Source organism: Lampris incognitus, chromosome 5 (assembly GCF_029633865.1).
Source record: "Lampris incognitus isolate fLamInc1 chromosome 5, fLamInc1.hap2, whole genome shotgun sequence".
Taxonomy (NCBI): Eukaryota; Metazoa; Chordata; class Actinopteri; order Lampriformes; family Lampridae; genus Lampris; species Lampris incognitus.
In genome coordinates, this window is record NC_079215.1 from 69,989,776 (window position 1) to 70,005,634 (window position 15,859).

Genomic DNA, 15,859 nt, shown 5'->3' on the forward strand with positions numbered 1-15,859 from the left:
TAAATCTTGGTTAAAGACCTACCTCTTCTCACTGGCATTCAATTTAAGTTGAGCTTGACACCATGATTTTATTATGCAAATATACTTTTACTCTTATGTTTTATTGTTTATCTTTTATGTTCTTTATTTAATATGTCTTCTTTACATATATTTTTATATTCATATGTGTCAGTTATTTTATATTGTATTTTAAGCTTGTGCAGCACTTTGGTTCAACTGTGGTTGTTTTAAATGTGCTATATAAATAAACTTAACTTGACTTGACTTGACTCTCTTGTAGATAGCATAGATGTAGGACTTTTGCTGGTGGAAAGCACCAAGATTTGGGATGATGTCCTTGAACATTTCCGGATTCTCTGCCTTAAGCTGAACAATCATCTTGTAGGTGGGCAAGTCACCAATGAGAAGGGAGAATGGAATATTATTCTTGCACAGGTCCTCCACTAGTTTCACCATGATGTCATGCACCACTGACTTGCTTGGAGGTTCATTGTAGGTTGTGTGATTGTAAGACTTGCTGTTGTTGGGCGGTGGATGACAGCAAAACTGGGCACCACTGTGTGCTGGAACCTGCTGCTCATGAGGTGGTGGTCTTGTACCATCATTGTCTATACAAGACAGTGCATGCATCTCAGAATGAGCATGCTGCAGAGCTGTTCGATTCACTTTTGGGTCTACAGTGGTTAGAGCTGGTGGCTGACCCGTGCTGCCAGGGGCTTATCTGTACTGGTGGACCTTTGTCAGCACTGCACACGTTTTGCTTCAGCTGTGAGAGATTTCATTTTTCTTGATGATCCTTGCAGCAGGCTCTTCATTTGGTTTATTTTCATAGCTCTCTAGCTGCATGAACAGAACATTTGTTCAATGGGCTCCAGTTGAGCTGCCTGTCATGGTATCGGTATCGGTCTTGAAGTGATCGTTATCTTAATAGCTATGAAACTCGATTTTATGCTTTTTGACCACATTGCCAAGTGGTAGCCTATAGAGGCTAAAGAGGACTGGACCTTAAATAGAGCCTTGTGAGATCCCACAGGTTATGTCTGTTTTCTTTGAGGAGTAGTCACCCTGAGAAGCAAAAACCTCCAAGCCAGTCAAATATGATCTAAACCCATGTAAAAGCATTCCTGGGAGATCAAGCCAGTTTTTAAGTCTGTGAAGTAGGATTTCATGGTTGACGGTATCAAAAGCTGTACTAACATCTAAGTGAACTTGGACTGTGAAGATTGATCAACACTGAATCAGTGTTAATTCTTAAATTGTTCACCACTTTAACCAATGCAGTCTCTGTGCTGTGGTGGGCTCTGAAACTTCACTGAAGTCTGAAATACTTTATTATTTTTGTTTTTGTTTTGTTTTTTTGTTTTCCCCCTTTTTCTCCCCAACTGTACTTGGCCAATTACCCCACTCATCAGAGCCATCCCGATCTCTGCTCCACCCCCTCTGCCGATCCGGGGAGGGCTGCAGTCTACCACATGTCTCCTCCCATACATGTGGAGTTGCGAGCTACTTCTTTCACCTGACAGTGAGGATGTTCACCAGGGGGACCTAGCGTGTGGGAGGATCGCACGATTCCCCCCAGTTCCCCCTCCGACCGACCGACCAGAGGAGGCGCTAGTGCAGCGACTGGCACACATACCCACATCCGGCTTCCCACCCATAGACATGGCCAGTTGTATCTGTAGGGATGCACGACCAAGCCTGAGGCAACACGGGGATTCGAACCGATAGTCCCAGTGCCTGTGTTGGTAGGCAACGGAATAGACCGCTATGCTACCCGGGCGCCCCCGACTTTATTGTTTTTAATGAAAGTATTAACCTTTTCCAAAACAACTTTTTCCAAAATCTTACCTAAGAAGGATGTTTGATATGGGCGAGGAGTTACTAAGAGCTGATAAAGCTATGTTACTTTGTTTGAGGAAAAATACTTAAGTAAAGTAACAAAGTATTTTTACTTCGTTACTTACCACCACTCAATGTGGGCGGGGAGTTGCTCAGAGCTGATAAAAGTATGTTACTTTTTTTGAGAAGTCTCACCATGGCCATCATAACTGCATCAGGGAAAGTGCTGTGGACAGCGAGTGATTTACAGTTCTTAATATTCCTCTGACAGGCAGTTAAAACTGGTTTTAGAAAATGGGGTAGGTATGGGTCAAGCAAGCAAGCACATAGAGGGTTTTAACTCAGAGACCAACTTTCTGATCACTTCTGTATCCACCAGAGTAAAAGTATATTTGCAGTGCTGAGTGTTTTCTAAAACATTGTCCCACCTTAGTAGTTCTCCTGATTTCCTACGTTAAATAAACTTATTGTAAGTTGCTTTGGATAAAAGCGTCGGCTAAATGACTGTAATGTAATGTAATGAATAATATTCATTCTAGTTGTTGTTTTCCCTGTCTACACCTACAGTAGCTAACCCCTCCCCTTTTCCCTGTCTACACCAACAGTAGCTAACCCCCTCCCCTTTTCCCTGTCTACACCAATAGTAGCTAACCCCTCCCCCTTTCCCTGGCTACACCAATAGTAGCTAACCCCTCCCCTTTTCCCTGTCTACACCAACAGTAGCTAACCCCTTCCCCTTTTCCCTGTCTACACCAATAGTAGCCAACCCCCTCCTCTTTTCCCTGTCTACACCAATAGTAGCTAACCCCTCCCCTTTTCCCTGGCTACACCAATAGTAGCTAACCCCTCCCCTTTTCCCTGTCTACACCAACAGTAGCTAACCCCTTCCCCTTTTCCCTGTCTACACCAATAGTAGCTAACCCCCTCCTCTTTTCCCTGTCTACACCAATAGTAGCTAACCCCCTCCCCTTTTCCCTGTCTACACCAACAGTAGCTAACCCCCTCCCCTTTTCCCTGTCTACACCAATAGTAGCTAACCCCCTCCTCTTTTCCCTGTCTACACCAACCGTAGCTAACCCCCTCCTCTTTTCCCTGTCTACACCAACCGTAGCTAACCCCCTCCTCTTTTCCCTGTCTACACCAACAGTAGCTAACCCCCTCCCCTTTTCCCTGTCTACACCAACAGTAGCTAACCCCCTCCCCTTTTCCCTGTCTACACCAATAGTAGCTAACCCCCTCCCCTTTTCCCTGTCTACACCAATAGTAGCTAACCCCCTCCCCTTTTCCCTGTCTACACCAACAGTAGCTAACCCCCTCCTCTTTTCCCTGTCTACACCAACAGTAGCTAACCCCCTCCCCTTTTCCCTGTCTACACCAATAGTAGCTAGCCCCCCCCCCTTTTCCAAAACAACTTTTTCCAAAATCTTACCTAAGAAGGATGTTTGATATGGGCGAGGAGTTACTAAGAGCTGATAAAGCTATGTTACTTTGTTTGAGGAAAAATACTTAAGTAAAGTAACAAAGTATTTTTACTTCGTTACTTACCACCACTCAATGTGGGCGGGGAGTTGCTCAGAGCTGATAAAAGTATGTTACTTTTTTTGAGAAGTCTCACCATGGCCATCATAACTGCATCAGGGAAAGTGCTGTGGACAGCGAGTGATTTACAGTTCTTAATATTCCTCTGACAGGCAGTTAAAACTGGTTTTAGAAAATGGGGTAGGTATGGGTCAAGCAAGCAAGCACATAGAGGGTTTTAACTCAGAGACCAACTTTCTGATCACTTCTGTATCCACCAGAGCAAAAGTATATTTGCAGTGCTGAGTGTTTTCTAAAACATTGTCCCACCTTAGTAGTTCTCCTGATTTCCTACGTTAAATAAACTTATTGTAAGTCGCTTTGGATAAAAGCGTCGGCTAAATGACTGTAATGTAATGTAATATAATGTAATGTAATGAATAATATTCATTCTAGTTGTTGTTTTCCCTGTCTACACCTACAGTAGCTAACCCCCTCCCCTTTTCCCTGTCTACACCAATAGTAGCTAACCCCTCCCCTTTTCCCTGTCTACACCAACAGTAGCTAACCCCCTCCCCCTTTCCCTGTCTACACCAATAGTAGCTAACCCCCTCCCCTTTTCCCTGTCTACACCAATAGTAGCTAACCCCTCCCCTTTTCCCTGTCTACACCAACAGTAGCTAACCCCTTCCCCTTTTCCCTGTCTACACCAATAGTAGCTAACCCCCTCCTCTTTTCCCTGTCTACACCAATAGTAGCTAACCCCCTCCCCTTTTCCCTGTCTACACCAATAGTAGCTAACCCCTCCCCTTTTCCCTGTCTACACCAATAGTAGCTAACCTCTCCCCTTTTCCCTGTCTACACCAACAGTAGCTAACCCCCTCCCCTTTTCCCTGTCTACACCAATAGTAGCTAACCCCTCCCCCTTTCCCTGTCTACACCAACAGTAGCTAACCCCCTCCCCTTCCCCCTGTCTACACCGATAGTAGCTAACCCCTCCCCTTTTCCCTGTCTACACCAATAGTAGCTAACCCCCTTCCCCTTTTCCTTGTCTACACCAATAGTAGCTAACCCCTCCCCTTTTCCCTGTCTACACCAATAGTAGCTAACCTCTCCCCTTTTCCCTGTCTACACCAACAGTAGCTAACCCCCTCCCCTTTTCCCTGTCTACACCAATAGTAGCTAACCCCTCCCCCTTTCCCTGTCTACACCAACAGTAGCTAACCCCCTCCCCTTCCCCCTGTCTACACCAATAGTAGCTAACCCCTCCCCTTTTCCCTGTCTACACCAATAGTAGCTAACCCCCTTCCCCTTTTCCTTGTCTACACCAATAGTAGCTAACCCCCTCCCCTTCCCCCTGTCTACACCAATAGTAGCTAACCCCTCCCCTTTTCCCTGTCTACACCAATAGTGGCTGACCCCCCCTCCCCCTTTCCCTGTCTACACCAATAGTAGCTAACCCCATACCTTTTCCCTGTCTACATCAATAGTGGCTGACCCCCCCTCCCCCTTTCCCTGTCTACACCAATAGGACATGTCATAGTTAGGGGGCGTGCTGTGTACAGTGTTTTAATGGAGTAAGAGTATAAGTTGTCATGATTGGTGCAGGCACTATGGCATTTTGTTTTGAACTTTGATATAGGATATCGATCTGTCATTTATTCTGACTACATGTCCATGGAGTGGGAGGTTTAGGTGTAATAGTGGAAATAAAGAAATGACTGTCATCTGATATGTTTTAATAAGTGTACTAAATTCTTTGTATCCTGGCTTGTCGTCCTCTTGTCAACAGACAAGCCTATGAGAACTGCACCGTGCTGGAGGCCAGGATCTGTTACAACGTGGCTAAACTGATGGCGCTCAATGCTGAAAGGTACCACACTTTTATTCTGTAGGAGTAACTCATCCAATAGATACAGAGACAGACACTTGGACAGACAGACAGACATGCAGGCAGACAGACAGACAGGCAGGCAGGCAGTCAGGCAGACAGATGTGGAAACGTAGGAGTAGATGATAGATGGGACTGATGAATGGATGAACAGATCGATGGTAAAGCATGTGTAAATGCAAGTCACATTAATATTTATATAACTTGTGCCTGTTTTTGCCCGTGTGTGTGTGTGTGTGTGTGTGTGTGTGTGTGTGTGTGTGTGTGTGTGTGTGTGTGTGTGTGTGTGTGTGTGTGTGTGTGTGTGTGTGTGTGTGTGTGTGTGTGTGTGTGTTTGCATTTCCACAGGAAGAAGACAGAGCGCAGTAAAAAGTTCTTCACTGACCTGATGGCAAAGGAACATGTGCCCACCATGATCAACCCCAAACCATGCGGCCATCTTTGCTGCTGCGCCATCACGGGCTGTGAGGAGGTAACTCCCCGATGAACACACACACGCACACACACACACACGCTTGCTTGCTGGTAGTCCATCGAGTCCGATGATGACGTCCCTCCTCGATGACTGTAGAGTCCAGTTCTTGATCCACAAGTGTTATTGCACGTGGGGCATATGAAGTGTGAGTTAGTGGGGACAGGCATGGTTGTGTGTCTCCTTAGTCCTTTCTGTGGTTGTTTTTTCACATTCCTGTCCATTTCCAGCTGCTCTACACCTCTGTGGCAGATCCCCTGCCAGTTCGCAAGGTTAATGGCAGCTTATTCCAGTCTCAAGGGGTCAATACGACACTTCTTCAGCCAAGTTTTTAGCTGGTCCTTGTATCTTCTTCTGACCATCTGCGGACCGGTGGTCCAGATGAAGTTGTCCATACAGAAATTGACATAGCAGGCGTTCTTGAGGCATCCTGATGACATGCCCAAGCCAGTGCAGTTGGTGTTCAGTGACCGTGGCTTCTGTGCTCTTGCAGTTTGTCCTAGCAACAATCTCGGTATGGGTAACACGGTCACGCCCCGTGATCCCCATGATTCGCTGCAGACACCTTATGTGGAACCGCTCCAGCAACTTTACATGGTGGCTGTATGTGACCCAGGCTTCAAAACTGTATAGGAGAGTTGTGATGTAGACGGTTTTGTAAACGGCAATCTTGGTGCGCAGGTGGATGTGTTTGTTTTGGAAGACCTTACGTTGGAGTTTGCCGAAGGCTACAGAGGCTTGTTTGATTCTATAATGAGTTTGTGATCAGTGCTGCAGCCCTCAGAAAGGATGCTGCCCAAGTATTTGAAAGATAAAGCAACTGAGAGTGGCTGGTGGTCTATAGTGAAGACAGGCATAGTGGGTGGGGGGCTGGACCTCCATTTGCATAACACCTCAGTCTCGGTGGTGTTGACTGATAGACTCAGCCTGCTGTAAGCATTCACAACTGCGGCAAGGATGGTTTGCAGGTCTTCTGGTGTGTCAGCTACAGCAGTGCAGTCGTCAGCATACTGCAGCCCAAGGACCTGCACTGCTGACACCTTGGTGGTTGCCTGGTGCCTTCTGATGTTGAAGAGGTTTCCATCTAGCCAAAAGTCTATTGTGATCCCACTACTGCCTTCCAGATGTTTATGAAAAAGCTTTGTGACACATAGGAGGTAAATGTTGACGAGTACCGGTACCAGAAACACACCCCTGCCTTACTCCAGTGCATACATTAAATGGCGCTGATTCCGGTCCTCTTATGGCCATCCATGCCACCATCCAATGCCAGTGAGGTTAGGGAGGTCCATTTCTGATGCATGGAATTGTCAGAAGTCAGATGCATGTCAGTTGCATGGAATTGTCAGAATGGCCTCAAAGTCTAGTGCCATCGTGCCCACAGAGCGATGGAACTCATTCCGTGCTGGAGCTGACTTCAATTTATCACAGTTCAATAGCTTTTTTATGGGTTTTCTGAGACACTGTGCGGGGCACACTTTGATGTCGAGCTTTGTCATGATCAGGTGGTGATCAACAAGACATAGCTAGTGTCCGTACGTCTTGTTATGATATAATCACTCAGGTGCCAGTGTTTAGATCGTGGCTCCATCCAGGATGTTTTGTATTTGGTCTTCTGCTGAAATAGTGTGTTCATAATGGTGTGATCATGCTCTGCACAGAGTGTTAGCAGCTTCCGACCATTTGCATTAACCTGACCGACCCCATGCCTACTCAGTACTCCATTCCATATACCATTGTTCTTTCCCACCCTAGCATTAAAGTCTCCCAGAAGAAGGATGTTGTCCTTTTTTGGGATATGATGAAGGGCTTCATCTAGTTGCTGGTAGAAGCTGTCCTTCACACCGTTGTCAGATGGTAGTGTTGGCATATATGCACTTCACAGAGTGGCATAGCGTGGCTTTGCTAGGGGGGTACAGAGGGTCGTTAGCCTCTCACTTCGTCCGGTGGGTGTTTCAGTGAGGCTGTCGAGAATACTGTTCTTGACTGCCAGTCCAACACCATGCTGATGTTGTCCGCCAGGGGGATAGCCTTTCCAGAAAAGTTGTATCCTCCTCCTTCCTCTCTCAGGGAGCCTTTACCCAGGAGCCTGGTTTTGCTGAGAGCAGGGATGTCCACGTTGTAGCGTCTCAGTTCCTCAGCAATCAGAACAGTCCTTCGATGTGGTCTGTTACCATCATTATCAAGGAGAGTCCTAACATTCCATGCTGCCAATTTGAACGGGATAATTTTCTTGTTTTTACCACAGGATGGAATTCCCGGTAGGCTCGGTAATCTACCCAGGAGGTGGTTGGTTGAGTGGACAATTTTTAGGCCACCTTTTCGAGGCCCTCCCCAATTGGGGTGAGCAGTATGGTCAATAAATAGGGCTGCTCATCACATGGAGGTCTGCCAAAAGCAACTGCTACTCAATCCCAGCTGCTATTGACCATATGCCCTGTGCTGCTGATGTGCAGGGCTCTGACTAGGAGCTCCCAGGCCATTCTACCCTGCTCCCATTGCCAGACACCCCAACGCCACCAGACTTCAACCGGATGTAAGGCCAGATATTGTACACCATGGTCAGAGGTGGGTACCTATGCAAGGAGGTTTTTAGAGTGCCACAGGGGGTGTGCAGTCCTCAGTAGCACTGTCTTTGCAATGACAAGTTGGTCCCGGTGGCTTATACCCAAGATGACTAGTCACCCATCATGACTGCAGGAGGCTGCTGGAAACTCCAGACTGTCGAAGAACCACCTAATGTGTGTCACCAAGTATTCTGATTCTGATTCCTCCTCTTCCGCTGGCTCTGGATATGCCTTCCCCTCTTCTTCTCCTTTACCCAACAGTAGCATAGTTTCCACCGGCACCCTGCTGGCCAACAGTACTGGTGGCAGTTGTTGGTAACCCACACCTCGACCAATCTGACTTATGATCCGCATATTTGATTCAGCAAAGATTTAACACTGGATGTCCTCCCTGACACAGCCCTCCCCATTTATCCGGGCTTGGGACTGACACTAAGAATGTGCTGGCGTGTGCCTCCTCAGTGGCTGGGTTGAAATAACCATGTAATGGCACGGTAGATATCATCACAGTCCCATGATGGTATGGAGACATTTTTTGTTGTGATATTGTGGAATTTGGTATATTGTTACATCCCTAATGGATAGTGTCATGAATGTAGGTAAAGTTAGTAGGTTTGACTGTTGTTAAGTTACCCAGCCTGCTGTCATTCTGCCCCCAGGAGGAGGCAGTGAGTTACTACACGAAGCGGGAGGCAAAGTTGAAAGAGGAGTACAGGAAGGAGAAGGAGAAGGTCAACACTAAGCCTCTGGGTATGGCTTTTGTCACATTTCAGAACGAAGCCATGACCGCCATGTGAGTTACACACACACACACATTATATATTATATACACATATATATTATATACAAACACATTATATATTATATATTATATACACATATTATACAATATATACACACGTTATATATTATATACGCACATTATATATTATATACACACTATATATTATATATTTTATAAACACATTATATATTATGTATGATATACACACATTATATATCATACACACATATATTATATAAACACACATTATTATATATTATACACACTATTATATATTATATACACACATTATATATTGTATAGTATATTATACACACATTGTATATTATATGCACACATATTATATTTTAGGGTGTCTGCAGCTCCTTAAAAAGTCTTGATGTAAGGTCTTACAGGTCATTAAATTGTCATAAATTTGAATCTGAGGTATTAATTTCTAAATTAACATTTCATATGAATTATTGTGTCAGAATCAGATGAGTTCTTTTGCAACAAAATCTGAAAGTTTGATAGCCTGTAAAAGCCCAGGTGTACTGCACGCTTACCTCTACTTACCTGCTGGGGAACTTGTCTTTTCTAAATTAATACACTTGCTTCTGTACTTACCATCCTTAACCTGTAGAGACACACCAGTGTTCATCTATGTAGTAATCTGTATGAAACCCTGTGGAACAAACTGGTTAGTTATTACAGTACCTCATCACTGACCTTGTTTCTGACCTCAACACAACTGTTGAACAAACTGGTTAGTTATTACAGTACCTCATCACTTACCTTGTCTGTGAATGTTCTCATTCATCCAGGTCATGGCTATCCAAAGGAGTTGAATCAAGTGCAACTGGACTTGGTGTATATCCGTGAAGACGTTTCGCCTCTCATCGAAGAGGCTTCCTCAGTTCGTGCCTTTTTGACTAGACTGGTTCATCCCAAAGACCGCATACCACACACACGGAAAAGTAATCTGGTGTATGCCGTACAATGCAATGCGGATTGCACTGACCTATACATAGGAGAAACCAAACAACCACTACACAAACGGATGGCCCAACACAGAAGGCCACACTCCTCAGGACAAGACTCAGCAGCAGTCTATCTACACCTAAAGGAGAAGACACACTCCTTCGAGGACAGCAACGTACACATTTCGGACAGGGAAGATAGATGGTTTGAAAGAGGGGTGAAGGAAGCCATCTATGCGAAACTGGAAAAACCATCCCTCAACAGAGGAGGAGGTCTGCTACACCACCTATCTCCCACTTACAATGCCGTCCTTTCATCTCTACCCAGGAGACTCAAGAAGCCTAGACTCCAAGAACAACAGTCGGTCACTAACGACTTCAACCACTCTCATGACCACTGAACAATGAAGTGGAAACTAACACCCCCAACCACCGTCGCTGCTAAACAAATGCAAATCAACAGCTCCGATGGCGACGGGCGCGGCTGGACATCGGAGCACAGGACAGCCACGCATATCAACAGCTCCGATAACGACGGGCGCGGCCAAACATCGGTACACAAAAGAGCCACTCATATCTATGGCTCTGTTAGCGACGGGCGTTGGTAAACATCGGAACACAAAGAGCCACGCATATCAACAGCTCTGATAACGACTCCTAGAGGATAAATTCTGAGTCTCATCACCAGCCAGTCAGACTAGCTTGGTCTAGTCAGGAAGGCACGAACTGAGGAAGCCTCTTGGATGAGAGGCGAAACGTCTTCACGGATATATACCAAGTCCGGTTGCACTTGATTCACCTCCTTTGGATCACTTACCTTGTTTTTGACCTCAACACAACTGTTGAACAGGAAACTGCTGTCTGACATGACAGGAAACTAGAATATTCTAAATTTTAACCTAACGTAAGACACCGTAATCATTACTTCTGTGCTGAACTGAACATGCAGTATGTAGTAGCTTTACACTACCTGCAGTACATACGTGAATACTGGAGGGAAATTACCCCTGTCAGGCCATTGTGTTGATAGTAGCACCACCCTTACGCATGTTCTGTCACGTGATTCAGAACCACTTGAACTCAGTAAAGTAATCATAACGTCTGTTTTGTTAGTCACCTCTTTGTGTTGTAGGTATATAAGGTACTACTATACATAGTAGCACTGCTGACTGTGTTGTGTTCAGTGTAGCTCAGACAACACCTACGTAGGAGACACACAGCTGCAGTAAAACCAGAAGATTCAGGATTGCAACTTTAATCTTAAAAGTAAAACTACTACAGTTGCGTATTCTCCCAGAAGCTACTGAATTTGTTGTCTGCATGACAGCATCTTCCATCTCTCACGTCCTCCTCCAGCATCCTGAAGGACTTTAACGCCTGTCAAGTTCAGGGCTGCCGATGTCGGCAGGAGCCCCGTTCATCCCAGTTCAGCGAGAGCCTCCACGTCTACAACTGGAGTGTTTCCTATGCCCCGGACCCCCAGAACGTCCGCTGGTAAGTGGTCCCCCAACACCAGATCCTCACATGAAGCAGGATTCTGAGAAACACGTAATGTGATTTTGTTTTTTGTTGTTTGTTTGTTTGTTTGTTTGTTTGTTTGTTTGTTTGTTTGCTTTTTAATGTGATTAGGAACATAGCTGCAGTATTTTGGACAGGTTTTGCATGAGAGAGACCAATATAATAATATCGCTCATCGCTAACACATGAACCAATATCTCTCATCTCTAACATATGAAACAATATATAATATCTCTGATTTCTAACATATGAACCAATATATAATATCTCTCATCTCTAACATATGAACCAATATATAAAATCTTTCATCTCTAACATATGCAACAATATATGTCTCTCATCTCTAATATATGAAACAATATATAATATATCTCATCTCTAACATATGAAACAATATATATGATATCTCTCATCTCTAACATATAAAACAACATATCATATCTCTCATCTTTAACATATGAAACCATATATATCTCTCATCTCTAGCACATGAACCAATATATAATATTTCTCATCTCTAACATATGAACCAATATATAATATCTATCATCTGTAGCATATGAAACAATATATATGATATATCTCATCTCTAACATATAAAACAACATATCATATCTCTCATCTCTCACGTATGAAACAATATATGTCTCTCATCTCTAAAGAATGAAACAATATATAATATCTCTCATCTGTAGCATATGAAACAATATATATTTCTCATCTCTAACATATGAACCAATATATAATATCTCTCATCTGTAGCATATGAAACAATATATAATATCTCTCATTTCTAACATATGAAACAATATATAATATATCTCATCTCTAACGTATGAACCAATATATAATATCTCTCATCTGTAGCATATGCAACAATATATGTCTCTCATCTCTAATATATGAAACAACATATAGTATATCTCATCTCTAACATATGAAACAATATATAATATCTCTCATCTGTAGCATATGAACCAATATATAACATCTCTCATTTCCAACATATGAAACAATATATATGATATCTCTCATCTCTACCATATAAAACAACATATCATATCTCTCATCTTTAACATATGAAACAATATATTTCTCTCATCTCTAGCACATGAACCAATATATAATATTTCTCATCTCTAACATATGAACCAATATATAATATCTATCATCTGTAGCATATGAAACAATATATATGATATATCTCATCTCTAACATATAAAACAACATATCATATCTCTCATCTCTCACATATGAAACAATATATGTCTCTCATCTCTAAAGAATGAAACAATATATAATATCTCTCATCTGTAGCATATGAAACAATATATATCTCTCATCTCTAACATAAGAACCATATATAATATCTCTCATCTGTAGCATATGAACCAATATATAATATCTCTCATTTCTAACATATGAACCAATATATAATATCTCTCATCTGTAGCATATGAACCAATACATAACATCTCTCGTTTCTAACATATGAACCAATATAGAATATCTCTCATCTGTAGCATATGAAACAATATGTAAGATATCTCATCTCTAACGTATGAACCAATATATAATATCTCTCATCTGTAGCATATGAACCAATATATAATATCTCTCATTTCTAAAATATGAAACAATATATAATATCTCTCATCTCTAATGTATGAACCAATACATAATATCTCTCATCTGTAGCATATGAAAGTATATATAATGTCTCTCATCTGTAGCATATGAAACAATATATAATATCTCTCATCTGTAGCATATGAAACAATATATATCTCTCATCTCTAACATATGAACCAATATATAATATCTCTCATCTGTAGCATATGAACCAATATATAATATCTCTCATTTCTAACGTATGAAACAATATATAATATATTTCATCTCTAACGTATGAACCAATATATAATATCTCTCATCTGTAGCATATGAAACAATATATAATATATCTCATCTCTAATGTATGAACCAATATATAAAATCTCTCATCTGTAGCATATGAAACAATATATAATATCTCTCATCTGTAGCATATGAAACAATATATAACATCCCTCATTTCTAGTATATGAAACAATATATAATATATCTCATCTCTAACGTATGAATCAATATATAGTATCTCTCATCTGTAGCATATGAAACAATATATAATATCTCTCATCTGTAGCATATGAACCAATATATAATATCTCTCATCTGTAGCATATGAACCAATATATAATATCTCTCATTTCTACCATATGAAACAATATATAATATCTCTTATCTGTAGCATATGAAACGATATATAATATCTCTCATCTCTAACGTATGAACCAATATATTATATCTCTCATCTCTAACATATGAAACAATATATATGATATATCTCATCTCTAACATATAAAACAACATATCATATCCTTCACCGCTAACATATGAAAGAATATATGTCTCTCATCTCTAACATATGAAACAATATATAATATCTCTCATTTGTAGCATATGAACCAATATATAATATCTCTCATTTGTAGCATATGAACCAATATATAATATCTCTCATCTGTAGCATATGAAACAATATAAATTATCTCATCTCTAACATATGAACCAATATATAATATCTCTCATCTGTAGCATATGAACCAATACATAATATCTCTCATTTCTAACATATGAAACAATATATAATATATTTAATCTCTAACATATGAAGCAATATATGATATCTCTCATTTCTAACATATGAAACAATATATAATATATTTCATCTCTTAACATTTGAACCAATACATTATATCTCTCATTTCTAACATATGAAACAATATATAATATCTCCCATTTGTAGCATATGAAATGATGTATGATATCTCTCATCTCTAACATATGAACCAATATATAGTATCTCTCATCTGTAGCATATGAACCAATACATAATATCTCTCATTTCTAACATATGAAACAATATATAATATATTTAATCTCTAACATATGAAGCAATATATGATATCTCTCATTTCTACCATATGAAACAATATATAATATCTCTCATCTGTAGCATATGAAACGATATATAATATCTCTCATCTCTAATGTATGAACCAATATATTATATCTCTCATCTCTAACATATGAAACAATATATATGATATATCTCATCTCTAACATATAAAACAACATATCATATCCCTCACCGCTAACATATGAAAGAATATATGTCTCTCATCTCTAACATATGAAACAATATATAATATCTCTCATTTGTAGCATATGAACCAATATATAATATCTCTCATTTGTAGCATATGAACCAATATATAATATCTCTCATTTCTAACATATGAAACAATATATAATATCTCCCATTTGTAGCATATGAAATGATGTATAATATCTCTCATCTCTAACATATGAACCAATATATAATATCTCTCATCTGTAGCATATGAACCAATACATAATATCTCTCATCTGTAGCATATGAAACGATATATAATATCTCTCATCTCTAACGTATGAACCAATATATTATATCTCTCATCTCTAACATATGAAACAATATATATGATATATCTCATCTCTAACATATAAAACAACATATCATATCCCTCACCGCTAACATATGAAAGAATATATGTCTCTCATCTCTAACATATGAAACAATATATAATATCTCTCATTTGTAGCATATGAACCAATATATAATATCTCTCATTTGTAGCATATGAACCAATATATAATATCTCCCATTTCTAACATATGAAACAATATATAATCTATCTCATCTCTAACGTGTGAACCAACATATAATATCTCTCATCTGTAGCATATGAACCAATATATAATATCTGTCATTTCTAACATATGAAACAATATATTCCATCTCTAACATATGAAACAATATATAATATCTCTCATCTGTAGCATATGAAACGATATATAATATCTCTCATCTCTCACATATGAAAGAATATGTCTCTCATCTCTAAAGAATGAAACAATATATAATATCTCTCATCTGTAGCATATGAACCAATATATAATATCGCTCATTTCTAACATATGAAACAATATATAACATCTCTCATCTGTAGCATATGAAACAATACATATATATTTCTCATCTCTAACATATGAAACAATATATAACATACCTCATCTCTAACATATGAAACAATATATAATATCTCTCATGTCTAACATGTGAAACAATCTATAATATCTCTCATCTCTAACATATGAACCAATATATAATATCTCTCATCTGTAGCATATGAACCAATACATAATATCTCTCATTTCTAACATATG

At 40.4% G+C, this 15,859-nt stretch overlaps 1 protein-coding gene across 1 annotated transcript in view; it reads left to right on the forward strand.

Moving 5' to 3' along the window:
* The window catches only part of LOC130112684 (CSC1-like protein 2), a 157,437-nt gene that overhangs the window by 81,355 nt on the left and 60,223 nt on the right, over positions 1–15,859 (forward strand). The window contains exons 11-14 of the mRNA XM_056280146.1: positions 5,150–5,230; positions 5,597–5,720; positions 8,947–9,080; positions 11,387–11,524. Coding sequence (XP_056136121.1) covers positions 5,150–5,230; positions 5,597–5,720; positions 8,947–9,080; positions 11,387–11,524 — 477 coding nt within the window. The remainder of the gene's footprint in view (positions 1–5,149; positions 5,231–5,596; positions 5,721–8,946; positions 9,081–11,386; positions 11,525–15,859) is intronic.